The 27,621-nt window shown below is 37.3% G+C and overlaps 3 protein-coding genes across 4 annotated transcripts; 2 read left to right on the top strand and 1 right to left on the bottom strand.

The window, feature by feature from the left end:
• Window positions 1-131: 131 nt before the first annotated feature.
• On the bottom strand, window positions 132-4,858 carry LOC143741214 (uncharacterized). 2 transcript variants are annotated; one of them, XM_077233677.1, is made up of 5 exons: window positions 4,736-4,858; window positions 3,804-3,931; window positions 3,510-3,672; window positions 2,318-2,611; window positions 132-1,999 (listed from the first exon to the last, which is right to left on the bottom strand). In XM_077233677.1, the coding sequence occupies exons 2-5, from the start codon at window positions 3,928-3,930 to the stop codon at window positions 1,198-1,200; spliced, it is 1,386 nt and encodes a 461-aa protein (XP_077089792.1). In that variant the 5' UTR covers window position 3,931; window positions 4,736-4,858; the 3' UTR covers window positions 132-1,197. The 2 variants fall into 2 exon arrangements, with proteins under 2 accessions (XP_077089792.1, XP_077089862.1); XM_077233747.1 differs by lacking the exon at window positions 4,736-4,858 and adding an exon at window positions 4,608-4,688.
• Window positions 4,859-5,195: 337 nt separating this feature from the next.
• Window positions 5,196-19,349, top strand: copb2 (COPI coat complex subunit beta 2). The gene is made up of 22 exons (XM_077233073.1): window positions 5,196-5,382; window positions 6,100-6,237; window positions 6,376-6,462; window positions 6,583-6,709; window positions 7,367-7,515; window positions 7,602-7,748; window positions 7,837-7,936; window positions 9,534-9,676; window positions 10,346-10,545; window positions 10,971-11,081; window positions 11,193-11,281; window positions 11,480-11,586; window positions 11,678-11,821; window positions 12,480-12,610; window positions 13,145-13,352; window positions 14,041-14,151; window positions 14,328-14,542; window positions 15,853-15,945; window positions 16,298-16,481; window positions 17,329-17,403; window positions 18,698-18,871; window positions 18,956-19,349. The coding sequence occupies exons 1-22, from the start codon at window positions 5,380-5,382 to the stop codon at window positions 19,049-19,051; spliced, it is 2,832 nt and encodes a 943-aa protein (XP_077089188.1). The 5' UTR covers window positions 5,196-5,379; the 3' UTR covers window positions 19,052-19,349.
• Window positions 19,350-20,274: 925 nt separating this feature from the next.
• Window positions 20,275-24,070, top strand: LOC143740921 (uncharacterized). The gene is made up of 4 exons (XM_077233087.1): window positions 20,275-20,739; window positions 21,401-21,589; window positions 21,672-21,694; window positions 21,826-24,070. The coding sequence occupies exons 1-4, from the start codon at window positions 20,458-20,460 to the stop codon at window positions 23,558-23,560; spliced, it is 2,229 nt and encodes a 742-aa protein (XP_077089202.1). The 5' UTR covers window positions 20,275-20,457; the 3' UTR covers window positions 23,561-24,070.
• Window positions 24,071-27,621: the final 3,551 nt, after the last annotated feature.

The raw sequence follows: 27,621 nt of genomic DNA, 5'->3' as shown, positions 1-27,621 counted from the left end.
TAAAAAATTAAAAGAGAACACTTCCAATGTTAAAAGTGGATTTGGTAGTTTCAACAGTTGGTGCATAATTCATTTAAGACTACAATGTTTGTCTTTTCTCTGAAAATTAAAATTCCAAAATTAAGAGGAAATATTGCATCTTCTGTTTTATTGCATTACACTATTGCAGATTCCAAATAAGAAATGTTATTTTCAGTCCTTGGTCATGTATTTCTAGATAAATATATAGACTGTAGTTCAGTTATGTTTATAAATGAGTACAGCGTTGTTTCTCAAAATCATTGTGAAATGCAAAGATCTAAATATAATGCTGTAAATACAAACAATTTACTTCAGCAATCTAGGTTTATGTGAGTAGAGCACTCAAAATGAATACTTGCTCAATCTTAAAAAGAGTGAGTGGTATAGGAAGAACTTATATGATTTATATTATTGATGACCAAAAGTTTAAAATGTTTAAGATGTTTTTAAATAGGTCTCTAATGCTCACAAAAGGCTGCATTTATTTAATAAATATTAATAATAATCAGCAAGAACAGTGATATTGTGAAATATTGCAATGTAAAATAGCTGTTTTCTATGTAAATATATTGTCAAATGTAATTTGTTCCTGTGAATATACTCAAAGCTGAATTTTCAGCATTACTCCAGTCTTGTCACATAATCCTTCAGAAATCATTCTCATATGCGGATTTGATGCTCAGAAACATTTATGATTTTTATCACGTGGACAACTGTTGTTCTGCTTAATATTTTTGTGATTCGTCATAAGTTTGTGATAACTAAACCATGATACTTTTTCAGGATTTAGTTTAAAAAATGGAAAGTTAAAAAAATCTTTTGTAACATTATAAAATGATTTACTGTCACTTTTGATCAATTTAATACATTCTTACCGCATACAAATAGCATTGTTAATGTTAAATATTAATGTCCAATAGTGTACACAAAAATATTAAACAGTTTTCAACATTGTTAATAATATTGAATGTTTCCTGTAAGGGCAATGAAATAAATTACATTCTAAACTATATTTAAATAGAAAACAGTTATTTTAAATTGTAATTTAATTTATATTATTTCACAGTATTCCTGTTTTAACATATTGTTTATCAAATAAATGCAGCTTAAGTGACTATAAGAAAAAACATTAAAAATCTTAAATATTCCAAACAATTGTTCCAGTGTATGTGTGATCTATATGGGTTGAGGAATATTTCCAAGGAAATTAAGAACTTGCTCCAAAAGATCAGTTCCTAAATCATCACGTCTTCCACCAAGAGGGTTGACCTGCTGCACAAGTTGTTCCATGACTCCTCCTTGAATGTTGAAGTGGTTGGCAGGAATCTCAACAGATTCTGGCCAGTTGAAAATTGTTTGAAAATCTTGGCGGGTAACTTCTTCTGAAGCTGGAGGAATGTTAACATCTGCAACTGGCTCTGCAACTGGCTCTTCGTCTGCTCCAAGGATTCCACGTATCCCTGTCTGGTTTTGAGTTAGCTGTGAGAGACATCCTTGAATGAAGAGCTGATGGGGAGACATGTACCGTTCAGTTATCAGCTTGTGGTGGTTCCATTGATGAATGAACAGTTGGAGATCCCTGTTGATTCGAGGTATATACACATAATGTAATGCCCACAGGTGCATTTCATTGGTACTGTCAATTTTACCCTCACTTTCCAAAAGCATGAATAATGCATAGTAAGTATTGGAGATGCCCTGCCAAACGTCCCGCCACAATCTCTCGATCCTTTGGTTGTGTGTGCTCCTTCCTCTCAGAGCACTTCCCCTGGTGAATCCCCGGAAGACATTCATAAATAGGCAGACTGCATTATTCTCCCCTCCATTATCACAGCGGACTCTTGAAGGTAAACCATATTGGCCAATGGCTTCTACAAAACTATGGAAAACTGTGTCACTGCGATTGTTGGAAGAAGCCTTTAAGAATACAACAAGCCTGCTGTACCCGTCAATCCCACCATGTATGACAATCCTCCACCTAACAAAAAAAAAAAAAGGGTATGTGAGGTAAACTGAAAACTGATCAAATTACGTAACATTTATTCTGGTAGTCATCTCAAAAGATCTAAAGCCAAGTATGCAGAAGGTGATGGAAATGAATACTACTGGATTTATTTGTATTTGGCAGATAACATCTTGGGTGCCATCAATAATATTGTGCATGTTACCTTTCAATGAAACCCGAGTAAAAGAATGATAATTAAACAAAAATTATCCATTTGTTTGTTTTAGCAGTATGCCACAGTCTACACATGGTCTTTTTACATAAAAGAAAAATAATAGAAGGACCATATACCTGATTAACTTATGATTACCATCCAAATGCCGTAATGAATTTGGCCCGGCAACCTTATAGACTCTTCTGTGCAGTCTACGTGTAGTGACTCTCTGGGCTGCTCCCACTGGATTAGTCCTAATTAAACTTTGTCGGACTCTGTGCCGCTGCACCACAATACCCTGACCAGCCAGACGTGCCCAGACTGACTCTGCTCCAAGTTCATCATTTCCTCCAACTACTTCTCTGACTCTGTTATCAAGGTCAGAGTCGGACAGATCAGTGTATCTGTCTCTAAGTGAAATACGGAATTCCCTGTTGATAGAAGAGAGCAAATGTGAGACTCATGGATTCAAACCCAATATAACTTTGTTGCCCTTTACTCAAATTCTCCTCTATATGTATATTAAGTTAATATTGTTTAAAATCAGTCAATCAATCAATTAATTAATTATCCTTAGGGTTTATCCCTATCACTATATATAGTTTATATAATATTTGCTGCTCAATACTGAACACTGTTGATGTTTAAAACTTTTTCAAACTGTTTGTTGAAATAGGGGTTGTGTGGGTTTGACAATTTTAGATGAAACAATGAGGCATATGACTGTGTGAATAACGTTTTTGAGTAGTTCAGAGTCAGACTTATTTATCCGTATGCTTTAGTTTGGGTCATGGGAATCTATCTCAGCATCTCAGGCCATAGGCGGGGGAAACACCCTGTACATGAAGACGCATCTTTTTCGGCAGCACTTGATCCAGTAATAATAACACTTTCTCTTCTGTTCTATTCATGAAAAAATAAAAAAGAACAAGTACTGTGTTAGATTAAACTGAGAAGGGTCATAGCATTTGCATATTGTCGTCCTACTGTTAGTGTAACTGCTTTTATTGTTCTCATTTGTAAGTCGCTTTGGATAAATGCGTCTGCTAAATAAATAAATGTAATGTAAAATGTAAATGTAGGGGAGATGCAGAGAGCCAGGACCTTATTGCTGTGAGGTGACAGCGCTACCCACTGAGACATCATGCCACCACTTGCAATGGACTTATGTGCAACTTAAATACCACGTACATACAGATCTAGATTTTTAGGTGATATTGTACATAAAATTAACCCTGAATATTGCATTAACATTTAAGATGCATTACTTATCTGTACAATTTAAATGCATAAAAAGACTGCATGAACAACTAAGACAAACAACCTCACCTTAAACGACGTTTCACAGTTCGCCTGGACACACACAAGATTTCTGCCATTTGTTTTGTAGAAAAATTATATTCTAGCAGAAAACGCAACTGTTCTTCGGTTATGGAGAATCGTGGATGGCCAGATGAGCCCCTTACTAAGGGAGCACTGTAACCCTGGGGAACTAAGGATAACAGAAAAAAAAAAACTTAATAAAGAACAATTCACAATTAGTATTCAAAATGGTTATGCAAACAAAGCATTTCAAACACATTAATATGATACATATTAATATTAACACATTTTGGAACATACCGTGCTGCTGAGTCGATGTTTCCAAATGATCCAGAAACTCAGATACCTGGTCCAGCATGTCATTTGCCGTTTCAGGATCCAGCAATCTCCCTCGTGACCATACCACACTTATGGCCATTGTCTGCATTCTGTAAAAGGGAAAATATATAATATAATATAATACAATTTAAAAAAAAAATTCTAGGTTCTTCTACTTCAGTGGTGGCTGACTAACACTGTCATTAACATTAACTGCAAAGCCTAGATCTTACAATTAATTCAATATAAATGCAAAGAAACAGATTGCCATATTAAATTTGTATTCATAAGAGAAAAAAATACTGTCAGAACAGATCATAAAACAAAGTGCTTAGGAAAAGTGCAAAGTGCTTAGGACTATATTGTATAATGTAACCTAAAGTTACATATAATTTAATTCATAAATAATTACATACGTTTTATTAGCTACCCATTAAACATCCACTGGTATTGTAAGAGAGAACAATTCTCCATACCATGTAATGATTTCAAGTTGCATTAAGTCAGCTATCTTTCTTATAAATGTAGACCTAATGACTTTTGGACATAGGCCTACCGTAATATTACAAGATTCAAATCTTCATTAGTATGGTTATTAGAAGAAGCCAGCTCCACGCAGTCTGAAAAAGTTATTTGGCAGTTTGCTAAAAAAATTCTAAGAGCCATGGTTATGGTTTCAGCTGCTTACTTTGGTACCTGATCGCGTTTCATACCGAGAAAGAACGTAGGACAACTTAAAAGGGCATGACAAATCATGACATAAGGCTGACATCACACACTACGTACCAATGCATTATCCCTCATGAACAATTATAACTCTGATGTTTGCATACGTGTATCTTTACAACATCCTTCATTACTAAACATGACTTCTGATGTTTGTATACGTATATATCAATCAGAGACATACGTACCATCTCGTCACATATGCAAATATAGTCTCAAATACAGCAATTTCATTGGCTACTGTGCTTTTTGACGCGTTAACGCGAACAAACAGCGCGTGTTGACGCGGCCAAATTTCACGCGTTTCGTTTAAAGACTATTGGCCCCGATCGCGTTCCATAGTACACACACACGAGCTTGGTGACGTAGCCTACATAGTGCGAGACGAGAGATGTAGTTCATTGAGCGATTTTCACATAAAACTAAATGTTACTCTTCTGTTTTATGACAAACTGTGACTTTCTTGACTTTCATAATTATCTTTTAAATTGACAAACATCATATGTGTAATTCAGGGCACAGTTCAGACGGAATAAAAAGATAAGTTGTCTCTTGCCATTGACTATTACATATTTTTTCCGAAATAAGGTCCCATGAGCCGGAAGCGGAGGGGAGGGACTTAAATGCCGAGTTTAACCGAAATGATCCGAACAATTCCGAAGTCATCCGAGTGTCACGTCAACGCTTCCGACGTCAAGCGTACGGGCTTTGAGGAAGTTCCACGTCACATTTGCCTGCAGTGCACACAACTGAAGCCGAAAAACACATCAGACTCTCGGTGGATGATATAAAATATTGCAACTGAAGGAGACAAAAACCAGCAAACGCAAACATGGTAAGTGTCACATCAATGATTAAGGTTATGGACAATATTGTAGCTGTTTCGCATATATTAAGGAAAAATACGCTTTCAATAACGTTAGCTCGAGCTGTTAGCCTCGCAAGGCCTTTAGAATGGCCACATAGACAACTCTCTCATTTAGTCAGTCTGTAAATTATTTATTCATTTTCACTATTTTTCGAGATATTACTTGCATTTAAAACTTAACATTATCACATATATTATAAATTAATTGTCCACTTGAATGTTGTATGAAGTGATATCTTGTGTTCTGGCTAACAGCTGATGATATGAATGTGACATGTTATAACATTAACATAAGTACACACGTTAATAAATAAGCACTATAGATATGTGATGCTGTATATATTCTATTGAGTTGCATCGTCACTCCTAACATTATCTTGGTGAGGCATGATTTGTTGTAACTTAACGTAATTTTGTTGCTTCTTAACTGTGCCGTAAAGGTTAGTTGCTGTTACTATCAGACTTTTAACTGGGTGATAAATGGCTAATGTTTGTGTAGTTGTGGGTAGACAGGTTGAATAAAAAAAATTTCACTCCTTTCTGATCTTGAGTCAAATTAAGTTTTTAGTTTTTGTTTATAGACTATTAGTGTTACTACTATATAATTGTGACTGCTGACAAAAGAGATTGGTGCTGATTTACATCAACTTTAAAGTAATAGTGATTCTGATTCTTCTCCTCTAGCCTCTGAGGCTGGACATCAAGCGCAAACTCACGGCTCGATCTGACCGTGTCAAAAGCGTAGACCTTCATCCATCCGAGCCATGGATGCTGGCCAGTCTGTACAACGGCAGTGTCTGTGTGTGGAACCATGAAACACAAGTAAGTAGGAAACGTGTGCAGTTTTTCAGCATTTTTAATATATTACCATCTGAACTTTACAACAAACATTAGGGATACAGTAGAGCACAAAGTGTGTTTAATGTTTGTCTAATAATCTCATATATTTACCTTTAATAGACTCTGGTTAAGACGTTTGAAGTCTGTGACCTGCCAGTAAGAGCTGCCAAGTTTGTTGCCAGGAAAAATTGGGTCATAACTGGTGCTGTAAGTATATTCATGAATAATAATGTACACTTTTATAAAATATCTATTAATATACTATTCATTTTATTATAGATTTGCTACTGATATTAAACTATTTAATAAATCGCCCTTTTTTTCCAGGATGACATGCAAATTCGCGTTTTTAACTACAACACATTAGAGCGAGTACACATGTTTGAGGCCCATTCAGATTACATTCGCTGCATCGCTGTGCATCCCACCCAGCCCTACATCCTCACGAGCAGCGGTATGGACAGATTACATGTGCATATAAGTATTCATATTACATGTATGAAAATACACCATATTTTACTTAACATATTACACTACAGTTTAAATGTTTGGTGTGTCAGTAAGATTTTTAAAAGAAATAAACACTTTTATTAATCAAGATTGCATTAAATTCATCTAAAGTGACAGTAAAGACATTTTTAATGTTATAAATAATTTGTATTTCAATTAATAAATGCTTTTCTTTTGAACTTTCTATTCATAAAAGAATCCTGAAGAAAATATACAGTATCACGGTGTCCAGAAAAATATTAAGCAGCACAACAGATTTCAACATTGATAACAAGGAAATGTTTCTTGAGCACCAAATCCGTTAATTACAATGATTTCTGAAGGATCATGTGACACTGTACTGTAGACTGGAATAATGACTGTAAGAAATCCAGCTTTGCCATCAGTTACATTTTTAAATATATTAAATTTAAAACAGTTAAATAGTTTATTACTATTTAATACAATATTACTATTTTTGATCAAATAAATGCATATGTGGTGAGCATAAGAAATTTCTTTTGAAAAATGTTTAAAAAACATCTTACCAACCCCGAACCTTTAAACTGTGGTGTATGTACAAAACTCTTTGTTAACATTCATTGGGTGTGTGTTCATTTAGACGACATGTTGATAAAGCTGTGGGACTGGGAGAAGAAATGGTCCTGCAGTCAGGTATTTGAGGGCCACACACACTACGTCATGCAGATTGTCATCAACCCCAAGGACAACAACCAGTTTGCAAGTGCATCGCTGGACAGAACCATCAAGGTAAAAGAGTACACTTCTGCGGATAGAACCAGTCTGAATCTGACTTGTGACATTTCCCTCATCATTTCTTCTTTGTTGTGTTCCAGGTGTGGCAGCTGGGCTCTTCCTCTCCTAACTTCACTCTGGAAGGTCATGATAAGGGGGTGAACTGCATTGATTATTACAGTGGAGGAGATAAACCCTACCTCATATCTGGAGCTGATGACAGACTGGTTAAGATTTGGGACTATCAGGTACTATAATGATATTGATGATAATCAATGGAGCAAGTCATTCCTGGCTATTTATTTACTTCTGTTCTGTGTGCCTCTCTCTCTTTAGAATAAGACATGTGTCCAGACTCTTGAGGGTCACGCTCAGAATGTGTCCTGTGTAAACTTCCACCCAGAGCTGCCAATAATCATCACTGGATCAGAGGATGGTGAGTCCTCTTTAGGATAATGTTATAGATTTTTGAATGATCACTTTTATAAAACTGCACTGCCTCATTCCTTTTGCAAATATTTGTTTAAATAATTTTTTTATAACAGTATAATATTATAAAAGCTTTCAGTGGTCCCTGCATGTTAAACTGGGATTGTATAAAGTGACACCAGCTTTCGAAACATGCTTTGTGATGCTTTGAAACCTTTGCAAATAATTAGTTTTGATCCAGTGATTTCAAGCACATGTCAAACTGCCAAAGTCACATGATTTTAGTAAATTCGGCTTTGTTATGACATAACTGTTTCAAAATGTATCGAAATTTAAATGGTTCGCCTTTGTCTAATGAACAAGTGTCTAAATATGATTTTTACCTGATCTCGGATCAATTTTATTAACTTCTAGACATTGAATGACACATTTGTATGATAAAAAGTAGGGCTGGGGTGGTACGGATTGCGGTAAACCGCTATAAATACCTGCGCCAAAATGAATCGAAACTCGGCGTATAGGCTAGGCCTACTTGATAAAATTTCGATATCTCGAAATTATAAAATTTTAGGTTACAGTAGTAGCCTATAAGGTCAGGTTGGCCGATGTGCGTTATAGACTATTTATTTATTTTTATCCCTGTGCGCCGATCGTAGACGGAGTTCACTGCTGATATTCTGGGGATACAACATAGCCAATAGGCTATACTAAGGACTTTAGCCTTTAAATATCTTTGCTGCATTGGATCAGTCTACTTTCTAGAACAACCAAGAACTTTTTAACCTCGCGACAGCAGCGCCTTGCATCGCTCATAGACCTTAAAACAGTCAGCGCCGCGGATGCGGTTTCGAAAATGTATCAAAAAATGTTGGTGCCGACAGATGACGATTTTTGTGATGCGGTTGCAGATGAAATAATAATAGCCAATCCGCGCATCTCTAATACAAATGGAATGTTATTATGTGTCATGGAACATTGCGCTCCCCACCTCGTGAAAGATCGGATTTGCTGATGATAAGTTTTGTTTAGAAAACCTTGAATCCATGTAAGACACGATATCATTAGACATAATCCATGTCATTAGAATCCATGAATCCATGTCATTAGACACAACGTACACACACGTGCAGGCCAAATGTTTTTTTTTTTTAGCGGTGATGACAGTGACGAGCTCAGACCCGCGGTTGGAGTCACGTGACCGCGGGAATGTGGTAACCGTCCCAGCCCTAATAAAAAGGAAGAATTGTAGTCCCTACAAATAGAATAAAAATAAAATAACACATATTATAAAGACACTTTATATTTAATGGTATTAGATGATTTGTTAATTGCATATTACAGATTACACCTTCAATAAAACATTTGCAATTGGTTTGTAAAAGGTGTTTATGTATGTTTGGACTGAATTTTCACTGCATTTACACTGTTCTGACCAGCAGTGGTCACTAGCGTTTGGTGTTTTGTGTGAATCATTTTGCGAAGCAATTGGTCTAGTTGATTCAAAGTTTGAAAAGCTTTGTTTCTCTCATCACCAGTTTAAAGAATTTTCAAATTAAAAATAAACACTTCACCTTTAAAGCTTCTTGTAACTGTCTTTTGTTAAGGCACGGTTCGTATCTGGCACTCCAGCACTTACCGTCTAGAGAGCACCCTGAACTATGGTATGGAGCGGGTGTGGTGTGTGTCTGGCTTGCGCGGCTCCAACAATGTGGCATTGGGTTATGACGAAGGCAGCATCATTATCAAGGTACTAAAATAATTCAAAAATAACACCACGCTGTTGCCTGTCAGTGGTGTGAAATACTGGCTAAAGCTCAGGCTGATAATAGGAAAGTTCACTCCCCGCAAAGAGAGCCATTAGGTTTCTTCACGGCCAGGGCTGTCAGCGGGGGATGGCAGAGATAGATAATGTTACAAAAGATTTCTATTTCAAATAATTGCTGTTCTTTCAATTCATCAAAGCATCCCAGAAAAATGTATCACTGATTTCACAAAAATAGCAGCACAACTATTTTCATAATAATAATAATACATTTTGAGCAGCAAATCCGCATATTAGAATGATTTCATGTGACACTGAAGACTTGGAGTAGTGGCTGCTGAAAATTCAGCTTTGCCATCACAGGAATAAATTACATTTTTAAATAAATTAAAATTGAAACGGTTATTTTAGATTGTAATAATGTTTCACAATATTACCTTTTTTTACTGTATTTTCTCAAATAAATGCAGCCTTTGTGAGCATACTTTTTTCTTACTTTGAAATGGTAGCATCTATTGATGTAGCTATATAAATTTACATGACATTCCTTTCTACTTCAGTGAACATTAACTAATAATCTGATGAGCTTCATATAATGTAATATCTTATGTGGACAGTTCTTTGTAATTTGTCTGGTTTATATTTGTGTTTTAGCTTGGTCGTGAGGAGCCAGCCATGTCAATGGATGCCAACGGAAAGATCATTTGGGCCAAGCACTCTGAGATTCAGCAGGCTAACCTCAAAGCCATGGGAGATGCTGAGATCAAGGATGGCGAGAGGCTGCCACTGGCGGTGAAGGACATGGGCAGCTGTGAGATCTACCCTCAAACTCTCCAGCACAATCCTAACGGCAGGTAAGTCAAGTCAAGTCAAATATATTTATATAGCGCTTTTCGCAATACAGATTGTATCAAAGATGCTTCACAGTATCAATCAAAACAACTTAACAATGTTTGTTTATTACTGGAAAAAAAAGACATCCAAGTTTGGTAGAGCTAATCAATGGTATGATTGGTTAATTAATTTGAATATCCCCAACTGAGCAAGCCAAAGGCAACAGTGGCAAGGAACCGAAAAACTCCATCCAGTGACCTAATGGTGTCCTAAAAAAAAAAAGGAAAAAAAAAAAAAAAAAAATAAGTCTATCACATCTTTCCTCTAACGCTGCTACTGTACATGCAGCCTGCTCCTTGCTGCAATTTATTAATGTAAATATAATTTTACAAATTATACATTTCTCAACATCCAAAGATTCAGCACCTTTAATCTTGTTGTTTAGGTTTGTGGTGGTGTGCGGAGATGGAGAGTACATCATCTACACCGCTGTGGCTCTGAGGAACAAGAGCTTTGGATCTGCACAGGAGTTTGTCTGGGCCCATGATTCATCGGAGTAAGTTCTCTACAAGCATATAGAAAACAGATGTTCAGAGCAGCTGCTTACCAAATATACTCATCTACTGTGAGAAATGTAAAAACTGACATGACTTTGTTTTAAATCAAGGTACGCGATTCGGGAAAGCAGCAGTCTGGTGAAAATCTTCAAAAATTTTAAGGAGAAAAAATCTTTTAAGCCCGACTTTGGAGCAGAAGGTAAACTGTTTTGCATTGCATCATAGGCAAGTAGTTCAACAAGCTCTGTATTAACAATTTTGTATGCAAATATATAGTAGTAGATATAGAAAATGTACAAATGCACAGTATACGGCACACTCTAATCCTTGATTACATGTTGTACAAGCATGGTAGTCTTTTATGGTTTTATGTAAATGAATGGTTGTGTTCTTGCAGGCATCTATGGTGGTTTCTTGCTGGGTGTCAGATCAGTGAATGGCTTGGCTTTCTATGACTGGGATAACACAGAGCTGATTCGTCGCATTGAGATCCAGCCCAAACACGTGAGTCAACTTCTATAGTCCTCCTGTCTTTTGTTCTGTATGGTTTGGCAATTTCTTAGTGTGCTTGGACCAATTGCATCTGTACTTACAGATTTTCTGGTCTGACTCTGGTGAGCTGGTTTGCATTGCCACAGAGGAGTCTTTCTTCATCCTGCGTTATCTGTCAGAGAAGGTTGCCGCATCACAAGAGTCAAATGAAGGCGTTACTGAAGATGGAATCGAAGATGCTCTTGAGGTCAGTGCAGATCAGTGTTAAAAAACACACAGTCATGTTTAAGAGTCAAGTCAAGACGGAGACTCAGATCACTGGCCACAAGAACATCTCGGCACAGGAACAGTTTCTTCCCACAGGCCATTTCCCTCCTGAACAGTTAACACTCCTCCCAAGGCATATGCCTGTAAGTGCAATACTCCCACTGTTTAGTGCAATATCCCACAACTCAGGTGATACTTATATGTAGATTTATTTATTTATAATATTCAAAACACTGTAAATAGGTTCATAATCTGTGAATCTGGAAATGTCTATTCTGACTAAACCCAACTGTGATAGTTTTATTCTCATATATTTATATTTTTATTTTTTATTCTTATAATTTGTAGTATTATGTTTCATGTTGTATTTGTATATGTCCACTGGAAGCCTCAGTACCAAAACAAATTCCTTGTGTGTGCAAGCACACTTGGCAATAAAGCTCTTTCTGATTCTGATTAATTGCAAAGTAAACACATTTTAATTAAATCTGTAATTAAAAAGAATTAAAATAAAATGCTCTAATGAATCATTAACAATACAAACAGGATTTTTATTAAGACTGTAAATCAAGTCAATTTTGATGTTGACTTTAAAGAATTGAAACAAAAGGTCTGATCTCCTCTGTTTGTGTGTGCAGGTCCTGGGAGAGATTCAGGAAGTGGTAAAGACGGGTCTGTGGGTGGGAGACTGTTTCATTTACACGAGCTCAGTCAACAGACTCAACTACTTTGTTGGAGGAGAGATTGTCACCATTGCTCACCTGGACAGGTACTGTCAAAATCCCCAATATCTGGAATCAGTTTCAAACATTTTCATATTTTTTGAATGCATTAATCACATATTCACACTCGTTCCAAATTTGTGGTTGGTACGAAAGAAGTCTCTTTCTATTTAACTCTTTCTATTGTTCCTGTGATGGCAAAGCTGAATTTTCAGCATCATTACTCCAGTCTTTAGTGTCACATGATCCTTCAGAAATTATTGTAATATGCTGATTTGGTGCTCAAGAATCATTTTCTTATTATAATTGTTGAAAATTGTGATACATATTTTCAAGATTCTTTTGTGTAGAAATTTTAAAAGAACAGTATTAGAAAGAACAGATATAGGAATCTTTTGTAATGTTGTAAATGTCTTAACTCCATTATTTTATCAATTTAATGATCAAATTGAATTTGCTAAATAGAAATATTCTTGAAAAAATTAAAATACTGACCCAAAACTTAGTAAAACAGTATACATATAGAAGGAAGACATTGTATAATTCATTCATTCAGTCTAACAGTGTCTTATTTATCGTAGAACCATGTACCTTCTGGGATACATTCCTAAAGACGACCGTCTTTACCTGGGTGATAAGGAGCTGAACATTGTCAGTTACTCTCTTCTGGTGTCTGTCCTGGAGTACCAGACTGCTGTTATGCGCAGAGACTTTGGCATGGCAGACAAAGTTCTGCCCACCATCCCTAAAGAACAAAGAACCAGGGTTGCCCACTTCCTGGAAAAACAGGTAAGACTTCAAAATGTTTGCCTGTAAGTCATGATTTGCGAATAACAATGTTCTAGCTCTGCAAAAATAACAGCACCTTAGACTCGTAAATTCTAAGTAATAAAAATAAGCATGAAGTACAAGATGTCACACTTTAAAGTACTTGTGAAGATCAATCTAAACAAATGTGGGTCAAGAAAGCCTTACGCTGCATCTGATATCGAAACTTCCCTACTATATAGTATGCTAAAAACAGTACGCCAGCAGAGCATGTCCGAATGCATAGTTTGAAGAAACACAGTAGGTGAAAAGTCCCCAGATGACTTACTACTTCTGCCGAGATAATGAAGTGTGCATTCGGTGGACAATACTATCCCATGAGGATATCCACAGGAGAGTATTTTTGAACGGCAGTGAAGCGACGCAACTGACGCTGGTAGGACACGTGACCGCAACAACATGGCGGATGTAGTACATCCGAATTTCATTCATACAACCCACATTCATACTATATAAAACATTTTTCTATACATAAAAAAAACACTTTTTAATGGTCGTGAAGTAAATTTAAATGTAGTACATACTCAGACAATATGTGATTTCAGTTGCAGCATTATAGATTAATTTGCTACCAAAAGTTTAGCAAATCAAAATGATAATCTTTTTATGTTCTGTGATATCTAAAGTATCTTTGTCCGTGTGCATTCAGGGTTTCAAGCAGCAGGCTCTGGCCGTGTCCACTGATCCAGAGCACCGGTTTGAGCTGGCGCTGCAGTTAGGAGAGCTGAAAATCGCCTACCAGCTAGCAGTAGAAGCTGAGGTTTGTTGTTTTAAACCAGTGATACAGCTCCCCTAGTGGTGGCAAAGCTCAATTGCTTAATACTTTTATTGCATTTATTGTAGTGGAAAAAAGTTTTTCTGTAAAAGTAATGTTCAAGATTCTGTATGCAAGCTAACATAATTAAGATTTCTAATGATAATGCTTTTCTTCTGTAGTCTGAGCAGAAGTGGAAGCAGTTGGCAGAGTTGGCCATCAGTAAGTGCCAGTTTGGTCTGGCACAGGAGTGCCTCCATCATGCCCAGGACTATGGAGGTCTTCTGCTGCTGGCCACTGCATCTGGCAATGCTGCTATGGTTGCCAAGCTTGCAGAGGGGGCGGAGCGTGACGGAAAAAACAATGTTGCCTTCATGACCTACTTCCTGCAGGGAAAGTAAGTATTATAAGTGAACAGACTTTTGTCAGCTGAAATACAAATAGAAATATGTTGACTAAAGATGTTTTACTTTTGTGGATTATCTTTTCATAGTCTACTATGCATCCCTATTAGGGTTGGGTATCGATTGGGTTTTATCCGATACCAGTACCTACTCGGTATTTTTTAAACGGTTCCGGTGATTGAACGGTTCTTGAAACGGTAATTAAGAAACGAAAACGCACACACTTTGTCAAAAAATAATACCCTTTTATTTACAGGGCGAAACTGGAGACAATATTAACTTAAATCTTCAAACAATATAAATTCAAGTAACATATGGTAATAATAAATAAACCAATATATAATAAAAATTCACATTTACATAATATCAAATAAAACAATATTGTATTAAACAATGCAATAATCCTGGAGATTAATAGAGATTACTACCAGGGTAATATAATCTCGACATGGCTACAGGTTCCCATGTTTTGTCTGCTTGAACCAGTCATGTAAGTTATCTGGTCAAATCTACTAGTTACGGCAGCGATAAGCTTGGCGAGTTTGGTATTTTGTTCCAACTGCGTCTTAGCTACGCAGCTTTGAGTAAACCTATAAAAGAGAACGTCTCTGGTTACTGTATGTTCTCTGATAGGGAACGAGACGCTGCGTTCGCTGCCAAGCTCCTCGCGCTGCCGACAAGCTTCCTTTTTCGGCAGAGAAATCTGGGGATCCGATGATGCGCGCGCTAATATAATATGAAGAGGTGGCGCCCGCACCATCAGCCAATAGTTTGGCGTGATTCTATATGGACTTCAGACAATCGGCACACCCAGAGGGCGTTCTGACGCGTAATTTTGCACGTGAAATGCAGCCAAACCTTGGAGAGTTTTGTCTTCGGCATCTTCATTTATCCCCTCGCTATCAGTCGACGTTCTGGGAGTCTCCCGCATATTGATAACGGCTCCCTGATGTCCGCAAATTAGTTACAATCTCCCGGAATCCAGAGCGAGCGAGCAAGAGCGCGCATGCGAGACAGAACAGACTGTGCTCCAAACCGTATAGTGCGCGCACGGCGGAGAGGGAGAGAGCGAGAGAGCTTGCGTGTGTGCGCCTCATGACACAGAGAGTCAGGCACCGAAATTTTCGTTCTTATTCGGTCTGGTTACTACCGTTTACGTCGGAATCGGTTCCCTATTGGCACCGCGTTTCGGTACCCAACCGTAATTCCTATACTGTTAGAGGAAGTCATGTTTCAGTCACTGATTGTTATTTTGAATATAGTTTAGTTGCTTTAGCTGATTTTTGTTTGTTTGTCTTGCCAGACTTGACAACTGTTTGGAGCTCCTGATCAAGACCAATCGTCTACCAGAAGCAGCCTTTCTTGCACGCACATATCTGCCTAGCCAAGTATCCAGGTCTGTATTCACATTCACTTTGTCACATTATTCAAGTATTTTTTAATAAAGTGAAGTGGTATTTTGGAAGGGCATACAACATTACTAAGAGAGAAAAAAAAGTATGCACAATATGCAAATTTTTTGTCCAGTTTCCAGTCAGAGCACACTGTGTGAGATGCTGTATCCCACAATGGAATGCACTTGACCTGACCTTTTAAAATTAGTCTCTTTTTGATTCATTATTTGATCTTACTGTGAAAGACAATTTTACACATTGGTATAAAGTAAATTTTCATTGATATTTTTTTTTTTTTTTTTCAGAGAGTAAAATGCATTCTTTACAATCCTGTAACTGTGTGTTTGATAACAGGGTGGTGAAACTTTGGAGAGAGAGCTTGTCTAAAGTGAATCAGAAAGCTGCGGAGTCTCTGGCAGATCCTACTGAGTATGAGAACTTGTTCCCAGGCCTGAAAGAGGCCTTTGTGGCAGAGCAGTACCTTAGAGAGTCCTGCCTCGGCAAAACCAGACCTGCCTCCGACTACCCACTGATCACGGTATTTTTTTTTTCTTTAGTAGATTTCGATATTATGTACTATTTTCATTTTTATTATATTTCGATTCAGCATTTATTTTTATTTCAGTTTTGGTTTTATTAATTCTTTTCCGTTATTTGACGAGGCAACATTTTTAATTTTTGGTGAAGGATTTTAAGTTTAAGTTGTTCATCTAGTGCTTATATTTTCAGCTTCATTTCAATTACTAGGGATGGGCATTTCAAGCAAAAATAATATTCGAAGATCGCTGGGTATTATTCGATTATTATTTGAAAATCGCACCTTTTAAATTCTTTTTTTTTTAAAAGGGCTGCTCTCAGCTTATATAGACTAATCCGTATGAAGTGTCAGTTTCTCTCTATAGGCGCGTTCACTGCGAAGATAGTGAGTCAGCATCACCAACTTTATCTTTGCAGCCAGAAAACACTAGTTTATTAATAAACATTAAAATGTATCATGCTGCATAAGCATTACTTTTGGCAGTTCTTTGTGGCAGGATCCAAGCAGTTCTTTAGAAGATAAAAGCCGATCTTCTGAAATCAAGCCAAGTCTAAACTTGTTTAAAATTGTAAATATAGTCAGATTTACGCCCATAGGGGATGCTATAATATAAAATCATCATAACTCTGACATGCTTGATCAAGAAGTTTTTTTAACAGGGAATAACGGTATCTTGTCATTGCAGTCTGTTTGGACCCTGATGCTCACTGCTTACTGCTCTGTTTTAATTGTTTGCATACTTTTTGCTGTGTTGTAATTTATTTATTTTTGTCTTTTATAAAATCCATTTGATTTGAATAATAGGCTGCCTTTATAATTTTTCCCTCTATCTTTTCTCTTTCTTTAGCCAAACGAAGAAAGGAACGTGCTGGAGGAAGCCAGTGGGTATGAACCAAAAGGAATTATCCCCACTCCTACACAGGTGTGTTTGTCAAACACTTAGTTTGTTGATTGCAACAAGTGGTGCAACCAGGGCCTAAAACCAACTTTTTGCTAGACCTGCCAGTGGCCAATGACGTAAGATAAATAATAGCCATAAATATTTTTTTACCGGCCATGAAACTGTTTTTGCAAAAACAGGCATTAATGACACCAATATTTTGTAGATACAAGTGAAAATTCACAATTCTCTATTCCAATTTCAGTACCACAGCTAAAACTACTAGCCTACCTACTAATATACATATAAATGCATTATTAATGACAAGTAAACAGTCAGTGATAAAAAAAGAACAAATAATCAAATTACAAGCAATAGCACAAATAGATACAATAATAGAATATAGATACTAATGAAATAAACAATGTTTTTTTTTTTCAGGTGCTCTAGCAATAGTTTTCAGGTATAGATATTTAATAAAGTAATCAAATGTAAAAGCACTGCATAGTTTTCACTGTATAAATTAAACATTGATATTTGGATGCTGTCGCTTTAAGAGCTGCACGGATCCAATATACTGCTACATGTACTTTTTAACTCTCAACTGTTTACGTTCACTTAAGATATAACCGATTATGTTTACTAGGATATTCACAGAGACGGCATTTTTTTGACATCATTTTGTCTGAATTTGTCCATTCAAGCGCCAGAAGACGTAAAAGAGAGCTCAATTCTGTATTCACGCTCTGTCTGAGACTTACTTTCTGGGCGCGCGCTTTGTATGTTTGCGCACAGAAAAATTCCCACACCGAGTACCGAATTGAATTCCCTTTCATGTATTCGTGTGCTTAATTATATTTAAATTGGCAAGGCTTAGACTTTCGTTATGATGCAGCTCTGGCCCATCAGCTGTCCCGAGCGTCATTAATGTTCTCAAAATATTCCATTCATAAAATTTAGTTTCTGGCTTACTGACATTGTTTCATATACTTCTTGTAAAGAGGAATCAATTCGGTGTTTGTGCATCTGAAATGCAGCTCTGTGTGTGCACGCCTCAGATGTGTGTGGCTGTGTGCATAAATAACAGCGTTCGAGCACCGAATTGAGTTGCCTCTTCTTGAACTGGAATGGTTTAAAATCGCTTCAATGTGTAAATTTACAAGACAAAACATCTGAGAATAACATGCGTGCCGTGGGGCCTGGTCTGTACAACCATGATCTGTTCCACCCCTAATGGCAACACACAGCCTACCACAATACCTGAGCAAAAGAATAATCTAAAGAGTTCACATATATCTTTGTGCATAAACTAATCAAATTGTCTGTGTATGTTCAGGAGGTGAAAGACACAGAGGAGGCCCACGAGGATGTGGGTGTTTTGGCCTCAGTGATAGCAGCCGTCTCGGCTCCAGTAGTTGCTACCATGAGTCATGCAGAATCCCAGCCTCCTCAGAAGGTTGAGGAGGAGACTGAGGAAGAGCCTCCAAAAATGACAGAAGCAGAACAGAAGGTAATTGGTAACAATTTACATGGTTAATAAAGCCATATGAACATCAGACTTGATGTAACCTCATTTTGTGATTTTATTTTAAAGGTTATTGATGAACTGGAGGATGATTTGGATAACATGGAGCTTGATGACATTGACACCACAGACGTCAATCTGGATGACGACTTCTTGGATGATTAAACCTGCAGCACTAAAGCATTGAGTTTATTTAAGCGACCAAACCTTTTTTATTTGTTCCTGTTTGACCTCCAGAGCTGAAGTCTGGGATAGACTGAGCTGAATACAAATTTCTTTTAGGGCGTACCACCGATGGAAAGAGGGGGAGGAATGTGCATTATTGATGGTGAATTTTTTTGTACTTTGGACTCTGGACCTTCAATTTACATTTTACCTGTACATCAAGGTTGATTCTTGTGTGTTTGACCATGATTAATCGTGGTCACATTATTCATAATAAAGATATCTACTATACTTACAATGATTTGTCCTGTCATAACATTGTTTCTGTTTTATATTCTGTTAAATATAGAATTCTTTGAAATCCTAGTAACCAGCTTCCTTCAAAAAAAAAAAAAAGCTGCCTAGAAGTTTGTAGTATGCCTAGTAAGACCTTGATTAGCTGGTTCAGGTGTGTTTAATTTGGGTTGGAGCTAAACTGGACACCCTATATACACTTACCTATGTGAACTGACTAAATACAGTTAAATTAATAATAGTAAAAACAGACTGGCGTGAAACAAGGTATGGATTTTGCTTTTTTATTGAATAATGACTTACATTTCAAGGAATGATTATCTTAAAAATGTGTTCTTCCTTAAAAAAAATCTCTGTAGTGTTAATGCTATCCTATTAAATAACTGTCAACTCCTCATTTTGCATGTCAAATTAAGTTGAAATTAAATCTCACTGTGTAATAAGTAACCTTTATCTTTAATCTGGATCAATGGGATTTTTCGCTTCAATTAACATGACTTCTAGGAATACTGTGTGAAATTACTTGTGCCATCAAATTTTTGAAAAATGTACTGCAATATGCATTATAAAAGATTGTCCATATACAGAAACAATTTACCTGTTTTACCTTTGCAGTTACAGAGAAAAAAAACATCAATGGTTTCCCTCAGTTCTAATCTACACTAATAAAATATGTACATGCTGCTATTCTGGCACAATATAATGGAGTTTCAAAGGATGTCAAGCTTGATTGCAGATGAAAGAAACTGCAAGCATCATTGTGATCTGTAGTAATGTTCTCACTGCAGTAGAGGAAATATTTATGTCAGCCAGTGGCCCAGAAATAAAATATTGTCATAATTGACTTCCACCTTGTGTCTTTCTCTGAGATATTTCATTAAATGGCATCCTGTCCATTAGATGGAGCCAGTGCTCCTGATTGATTACTATTTATCAGTTTAATTCATTGAGTAGGAAAAAGAGGAACAGCTGTGAGTTCCTGTGAGATCAGAAAAGTTTGCTGACAGAGCTGTCATTTGTGTCACGTTACACCAAACAACTAGTTTCTAAAATATATGATTGGCCATCTGTTACCATCATTGAATTGTTCATCTTGATTGAACTGTGACAATATGGCTGCCACCTTGACCATTCCTGTCACAGATTCTGTCTGCTATCTTTGCACTTCTTTAAAAGACTCTGTTGTTCTAAGATGTTCCCACAGTTTCTGCAAAAACTGTCTACAAAGCTACTGGGAGCTCAACAAGTCCCTGGAGTGTCCTGTTTGTTTGAGGGAAACACACTGTTCTGTTCTTCTACATCATTTAAGTATTCCTCACTTTTCCTCAGAGGATGAATCCTCTCAAGACGGTGACTTCAAACCACTCCATGTGGGGAATGTTGAAAGTGAAATGGTAAGTGAGCTGCACTTTCACTAAAAACTAACTGCACTTTTAACTTTGATCTTGAAATATAACTTTGGTTAAAGGATCTGCTCTAATCCAGAAATAGATTTTAGGGACTGTCTTAGGAGAACAAAACAAAACTATTTTAATAATATAAAATTCATCTGATTTAATTAAAGACTGTATCAGTATGTTTGCATTTAATGGAATAAATAGTTGTAGTAGAAGAGTATTTTTTTCCTAGTAGATTGCTACCGTTTATTAAAAATGTGTAGAAGTCAGTTAAAGCATTTCCAGACTAAGTCAGAAATGGGAATAAAATTTCCCACTTCCGTCCTCAAAGCCTTCCAGTCATTCTTCAATACAGATAACTCAGTTTCCCTGCCTCCCCTTGAAAAAGACCAGTGGAATTGGTAATTGGCAAATGATTTAGTTTCTGCCATATTATAAATTAAGTCAAATTATGCTTTTCCTTGAAGTTGGGGCTGATCAATCTGTCAGATGTCTGTTCCAGTGGTTATTTTCAAGTAGGAGATGTCTGTTCTGCATATTTAGTACTGTATGTGTCACCTCTGACACTGATCTGATTGATTTGAATACAGTGTAAGTTGCTTTGGATAAAAGAGTTTGCCAAATGCATAAATGTAAATGTCTATGCTAACACTGATAGCAGTCAGTGAAGAAGGAGCTATCAGAGATAATGAGCACAATGGGCAGCATCAAGACAGAAGACGACATTAGTACCATGGTCCAGATGTTGATGGAGGTCAAACATGAACCGACTGAAAAAGACATATCAGCAAACATAGAAGAAAACCATGTACATGGACATACAACTTTGGACATTGCCTTTGTGAAGGTAAGGTGTCAAATGTATCAGCATATGTCATCCTAGCTAAGAACAACTTTTCTAAACATGTTCTTGTTTTGTTTTTTTAAAGAAGGAGCAGTCTAATAAAACCAGGTGAGTGTCCCATCTTCTCATGAAATTGCTTTGCTTTGCAATGCTTTGAAATGAGCATTAATATCTTGCATAGTCAAATTCCTTTGTTTCCCCTAAAAGCATTTGATTTATACATCATTTACTTCTTTTAGTGATGAGGAAATGCATACAGACATGATACTACATAACACAGCTCCTGCACCCAGTTCTGTCTTAATGGAACCCAATGACTCTAGAGAGAATCCTAACCCACCACCAACAATTACTTGTGGATCATTAAGGTCCAACCTTTGTCCAAAATGCGGCAAGAGCTTCAAAAGAAAATCAGACCTCAAAGCCCATGAGAAGGTGCACTCCTTGAAGAAGTCACACCAGTGCTCCACTTGCGAAAAGAGTTATGTCGATAAACATGAGCTTTCCTTGCACATGCGGCTACACACCGGCGAGAAGGTGTTGGACTGCCCTTATTGCAAGAAAAAGTTTGTCAGGGAGAGTGGATTGAAGTCTCACTTGAGGAGCCACACGGGAGAGAAGCCCTTCTCTTGTTCACAATGTGGGAAAAGCTTTTCTCGAAGAAGTACCCTAAATACTCACCTGCGTTTGCACCTAGGCACCCTGCCCCACCAGTGCGATCAATGTGGGAAGCTTTTCAACACTGCGGCAGCTATGAGAGTCCACAGGGCAACCCATACCGGAGAGAGGCCCTTTCCATGCCCGCAATGTGACAAGAAGTTCATCAATAAAGTTGAACTGGATGTACACCTAAATATCCACGCAGGGAACAGGCCGTTCAGCTGTTCAGTATGTGGGAAGAGTTTCTTGAGGAAGCAAGAACTCAACACTCATCAGACTATTCACCAAGACAACCGACCCTTTCATTGCATACACTGCGAGAGCAGCTTCAAAAGGATGAGCCACCTCAAATCACACATGAAGATCCATTTCTCCGAAACCCCTTACAAATGCAAACACTGCGGCAAGCCCTTCAAACATCCCAACAGCCTCAAAATGCATGAGCGTCTTCACACCGGAGAAAAACCCTACAGTTGTGAACGCTGCGGGAAAAAGTTCCCTACTTCAGGAGAGCGCTCTAGACACATGGCCGTACATTCTGAGGAGAAATCGTACAAGTGCCCTAAGTGTGACAAGAGCTTTCGCTTCAGGAGCAGTATGAGGTCCCACCAGGTCACACACACTGGAGAAAGACCTTTCCACTGCAAGAAGTGCGGTCAGAGCTTCGCTAGGCGTGCAAATCTCAAAAGTCATAAGGTAGTGCACACCGACGAAAGATGTTACAGCTGTTCTCAGTGCGGTCTGGCCTTCAAGTCCACCTCTACTCTAAGGAGCCACCTGATAATCCATTCCAGCAAGTCCCTTTTAAACTGCACAACCTGTGGCAAAACCTTTACTCGTCAAGACACCTTCAAAAGGCATCAAGACGTTCATGCGGGGATCAAAGTCCACAAGTGCTCAGAGTGTGGAAAATGCCTGAGCTCAGCAAGTTCCCTGAAGCTGCACATGCAGGGTCACTCGGGGAACAAGAAAATGTACTTCTGCGACGAATGCGAGAAGAGCTTCAGTTCCACGTCCTATCTGCAAAAGCACCGGCAGATCGCACACACCGACGAGAAGCCGTATGTTTGCTTTGAGTGCGGGGAGAGCTTTAACACAGACGGGAAGCTAGTTACTCACCAACTACAGCATTCAGGACAGATGGAGCATGTTTGCTCCCATTGTGGGAAGAAGTTTGCACGGAAAGAGACTTTAAGACGACATGAGAAGATGCACTCTGAAGTGAGGCCTTACCAGTGCTCGGAGTGTGGGAAAGGATTTACAAGGAGAAATCAACTAAAACAACATCGGAGAACACATTCAGAGACAAATTAGATGAATGTTATATTTTCATTTTGAGTTCTACTAAATTTCATTAAATGTTAGTGAAAGTAGTTGATAAATTGATGTAGCATGGTAAAATGCACAGGATTGGTTTGATAACATTTTCTTTTGCTATTGAATCATATTTTGTCAATGCATTTTTGGACCCCACTTGAGTTTATTTGAATGGCACTTTGTACTTGTGGCACTAGATGGCAGTCTGTGCTTTGAGACAGAATTTACTGAATTATGGTACTAAAAAGATGCATGAAAACCCAAAGTTGCAAAACCTTCTATAAAATCGTGAAAAATAGAGGCACTTCACCGTTAAAGTAAAAGATAGGAGGAAATATGTTATTTTGTGCTTTTGTTTTGTTATGTAATTAAAGAAAATTATGTACTGATGTGATGGGATTTTAATAAAAAAAGTAAAAGATCTCAAAAATTATAGTTCACTTTTAAAACAGCCCCTCATGCGTTTGGTTGGCCACGTTCCCTTTCCATATGAGTCTGGTAAATGAGTAATGGCAGTTAAAAATGTAACAACAGTCCATGTGTCTGAAAATGAAATTGGATTTTGATGCAAATGGCAGTTTCAGCAATATCAGCCAGAGGCGAGGACTAGCTCTTTGATTTAAATAATCTAACACTTTATCTGAAGCTGCTGTCTTTGCATTAACCTGCTCTTGAACCAAAAGGGTACAATAATGCCATGCACCGTGAAGAGGAATCACATAGACATATTAGACTCTGGGTCAGTTTACCAAATTAGTTTTTTATTTATTTATATATTTATTTGAATCTAGGTTAAAAACAAAAAGAGTTCAGCCTTTTTCTTTTATGCATAGTTTATTTGAAGCACAGTGCTGCATAATACCAGCTCTTGATTGTACATTTTTGTGCTTTTAAATAGGTCACTTGATGTAAAATTCGAAGCAGCACAGCTGAATATAGTCTAAAATTATATACAATATATCCATGATAATGATAGTGTTCACGCTTTCAAAAAAGCCACTCTTGTGAGTTTGTCACCCAGGCTCAACTATATCTTTTCATTTTGTGTCTATCTTTCATTGATTTTTTTAACCAATCATGTGTTTGTATACGTATTCCCATTTGTTCATGTGGATGTTTGCAGATTTAGATTCCACTCAAGCAATTTCATTCCCAGTCGAACAAATAAACATAGTAAGAAATTCTTAGTCTGGTCAGGGGAGTCACACTCTGTCTCCCTGACAACAGTCGCTAGGCAACTAACATTTGTCATCCCTTTTCTTTCTTACCTCACGTCCCGTTTCCAACCATCTGCCTTTAAAGTGAAGCCATCAAACCCTTTCAAATACAAATATAGTTCCTCACCTTGAGGAGTATCTGGTTTACTTGCAAGAATCATTTCAACACACCACAATTGCAGGGACAAACGTCAGACACATGTCAGGGTATCATAACAAATTGTCTTTATTCTCTCATTTTCAAAGACAGCGTGGATAACATTCATCAATAGTGAGAAACAAGTGAATGGTGCTGCCATGTTTGACCTTGGAACGTTTCCAGAACGTTGTGGTTTCATTGTTGTTGCATAAGCTTGTGTGGCCAGCCCCCACAGAAATGCTTGGTCCTATGGCATATTCAGTGGATTCCATGAGATATTGTGTTGTAGGGTCTAAAATGATGTGAGCTGGTGAAAATACAAAACAAAACTTGCCCATCTTTGTAGGATCCGTGTCTCCTCTTATGGCTCTTTATGTACATTTGTTTCAAAATGTGCATATGGTATTATTCTTAAACACTCATACAACTCCAGCCATATCACTGAACGGATATCATTGTGATAACCCTCACAATAAGGCTACAGCGATTTTACAGAACAGAAAAGTCCTAAGCCTAAACATTAACTACCTCTAAAATCAGAGGGAAATAGAGGGTTTCACGACTTGCATTAGCATTGCTCTATGGAATGAAGCATCAAGCATTGCATGGCACTCAAGTTCACAATAACAATTTTGACCTAACTGACCTTTTAAAGCATAGCCAGTGACAGGTTCAACAATCTGTTATTTCACACAAGATCGTACCTGTCTCATGATGTCTTTTGAAAGTACACAGCTTTGGACATTTTCCCAAAAATCTGTACAAATTTATAAAGAAATTTAGAATGGCTCATTTTTTTATTTTCTCTTTTTTTTTTCAACAAGCATTCTGAGACCTCTGTTACAGATCTAATTTTAATTCAACAAAAGTTAGCTAAGACAGCGACATTCAAAAAGTTTTCGAAGCTCAAATGTTTTCACTGTTTATTGTGGACACTACCCACTTTTTGCTACCATGCTCTGCAATGTCCTTGATGCTTTCTGCAACACTTCTCATGTGGATGGAAAAGCAGCCCATGATGCTTTAGTTGAAGCCCTGATGCAAGTCATATGAAAGGTCCTTAACTCTAATACACTGAAACAACATTCCTATCAACCAATCATCCATGTCCACATTGGCAAAATCACAGGAAGCCTCGTGATAAAGACGATATGGGGAAAAGACACTACATGCTTTTATATGACAAGACAAAGTGGGCCATTCTCTATATTGCTTGTCCTAACATCTGGTCTTTTTGGTGACAAATCATTTAGGAAAGTCAAGTGAGAGAAAATTTAAAGTACAGTTTTAACCTGAATTCAGGGCAGTATGGCGTTGATTAAAGGTGCCTTTTTCGATCTCTGAGACTTGCATTTAGCTACTGTATACAGCTAAATACCAAATATATTATATTACAATTGACCCGTATAATGGAAAATGAGAATTGGTAGGTTTATTCTCTTTTCAGACAGATTTGAGTGTAAACATGGCTTGCTTTCATTATAGACGGAGTCGTCAAATTAGTTCAATGGTAATTTGACACAACTGAGTTATTCTGAAGAGTTCGCTCTGTCTGACTCTGGGGACTCTATTAACGTGCTCTCTATAGATCAATCTGCTTTCTCTGCACTGAGAAACCTAATATTGCCTTCTTTCTTATTTTATGCTCATTAAATAACAGGTCTGTGTATTACTCCCACCACATTGGTGGTTTAATTATGAGTGCATATCATTTATGTTAATATCAGAAGAACAACAACATTTTGCGGTTGTATTACAAAATGTCCCATTACATCTTGAAACAATCAATTAGTATGTGATTTTGCTCCCTGTGGTTAAGAGTCATTATAAGTGAATATCTGAGTATGTACTTTAGGCCTGATTGACTGAAGTCATTACTGTGAGTCAAAGATTACATTTCAGTAACAATTGTTTAAGCGAGAAATTCATCAGTGCCCAATCACAAATATTGCTTGTGTTTGAATATTTTCTTACTTGTTTTCAGAATTTATGACAAGTCAATTAATTCCAACCACAAACCAAGAGTATGTGTTTTCGAAAGCATGTTAAATGAGCTGTACGCCACTTTTTCACTTCAATCGTTCATCATGCTATGGAAACCGCATATGCAAACTATTTTAGCAAGTGCTTATTCCGCTTGTAAACAAGGCCCTTGAAGGAACAATTCCCAATTACCGCAACTGGACGGCTGTTACTAGAACAAAAAAAAAGAAATATCATTAGCCCTCCTCTGCAGTTCTGTGCTGATTCACCCTCATATTTTTCGATTAGTCTCAAAGCTTTGTGATTAGTCACAAAGAAAATTCCTTGGTTGTCATATGCCTCCGCAATAACAGAGCGCACAAGGAAACATCACCACTCGAGGGTCAACATATCAATCGTTTGGATAAGATTAGCCAATTAATAAACTTGATCTGTATCACTAAATATTATACATGTCATTAGAACTGTCATGAGTTTAGTTCACATTATGATTAACACGGTGTCCTAACCAGATATGATGCAATGAAGCGATATTTTGTTGGTTGCTTGGTTTTAACTTCTTGGCTGTGATGCCAAATAGCTCCGCCTATAATGAGATCTCATTGGTTCAAAATCCAGTACCATAAAACTGTATAAAACATCAAATACATTCCCATTGGCTTTGATATTGTGTTAAAAAGTTAGGCCTAAGTAAAGCAAATTTACAAAGTACCAATGAG

This window comes from Siphateles boraxobius, unplaced genomic scaffold (assembly GCF_051911475.1).
Source record: "Siphateles boraxobius isolate OS27281-9 unplaced genomic scaffold, OSU_SipBor_1 1, whole genome shotgun sequence".
Taxonomy (NCBI): domain Eukaryota; kingdom Metazoa; phylum Chordata; class Actinopteri; order Cypriniformes; family Leuciscidae; genus Siphateles; species Siphateles boraxobius.
This window is presented reverse-complemented; position numbering and strand designations above follow the sequence as displayed.

Bases quoted from the DNA above. Each gene is read 5' to 3' on its own strand.
- LOC143741214 (XM_077233677.1), bottom strand. From the start codon at position 3,930: ATGCAGACAATGGCCATAAGTGTGGTATGGTCACGAGGGAGATTGCTG. The intron at 2,612-3,509 runs GTGAGGTTGTTT...TTCTATCAACAG, and splicing joins ACTGTGAAACGTCGTTTAAG to GGAATTCCGTATTTCACTTA. The intron at 2,000-2,317 runs GTATATGGTCCT...TTTTTTTGTTAG, and splicing joins GGTAATCATAAGTTAATCAG to GTGGAGGATTGTCATACATG.
- copb2 (XM_077233073.1), top strand. The intron at 6,463-6,582 runs GTAAGTATATTC...CTTTTTTTCCAG, and splicing joins ATTGGGTCATAACTGGTGCT to GATGACATGCAAATTCGCGT. The intron at 7,516-7,601 runs GTAAAAGAGTAC...GTTGTGTTCCAG, and splicing joins CGCTGGACAGAACCATCAAG to GTGTGGCAGCTGGGCTCTTC.
- LOC143740921 (XM_077233087.1), top strand. From the start codon at position 20,458: ATGGCTGCCACCTTGACCATTCCTGTCACAGATTCTGTCTGCTATCTT. The intron at 21,590-21,671 runs GTAAGGTGTCAA...GTTTTTTTAAAG, and splicing joins TGGACATTGCCTTTGTGAAG to AAGGAGCAGTCTAATAAAAC. The intron at 21,695-21,825 runs GTGAGTGTCCCA...TACTTCTTTTAG, and splicing joins GAGCAGTCTAATAAAACCAG to TGATGAGGAAATGCATACAG.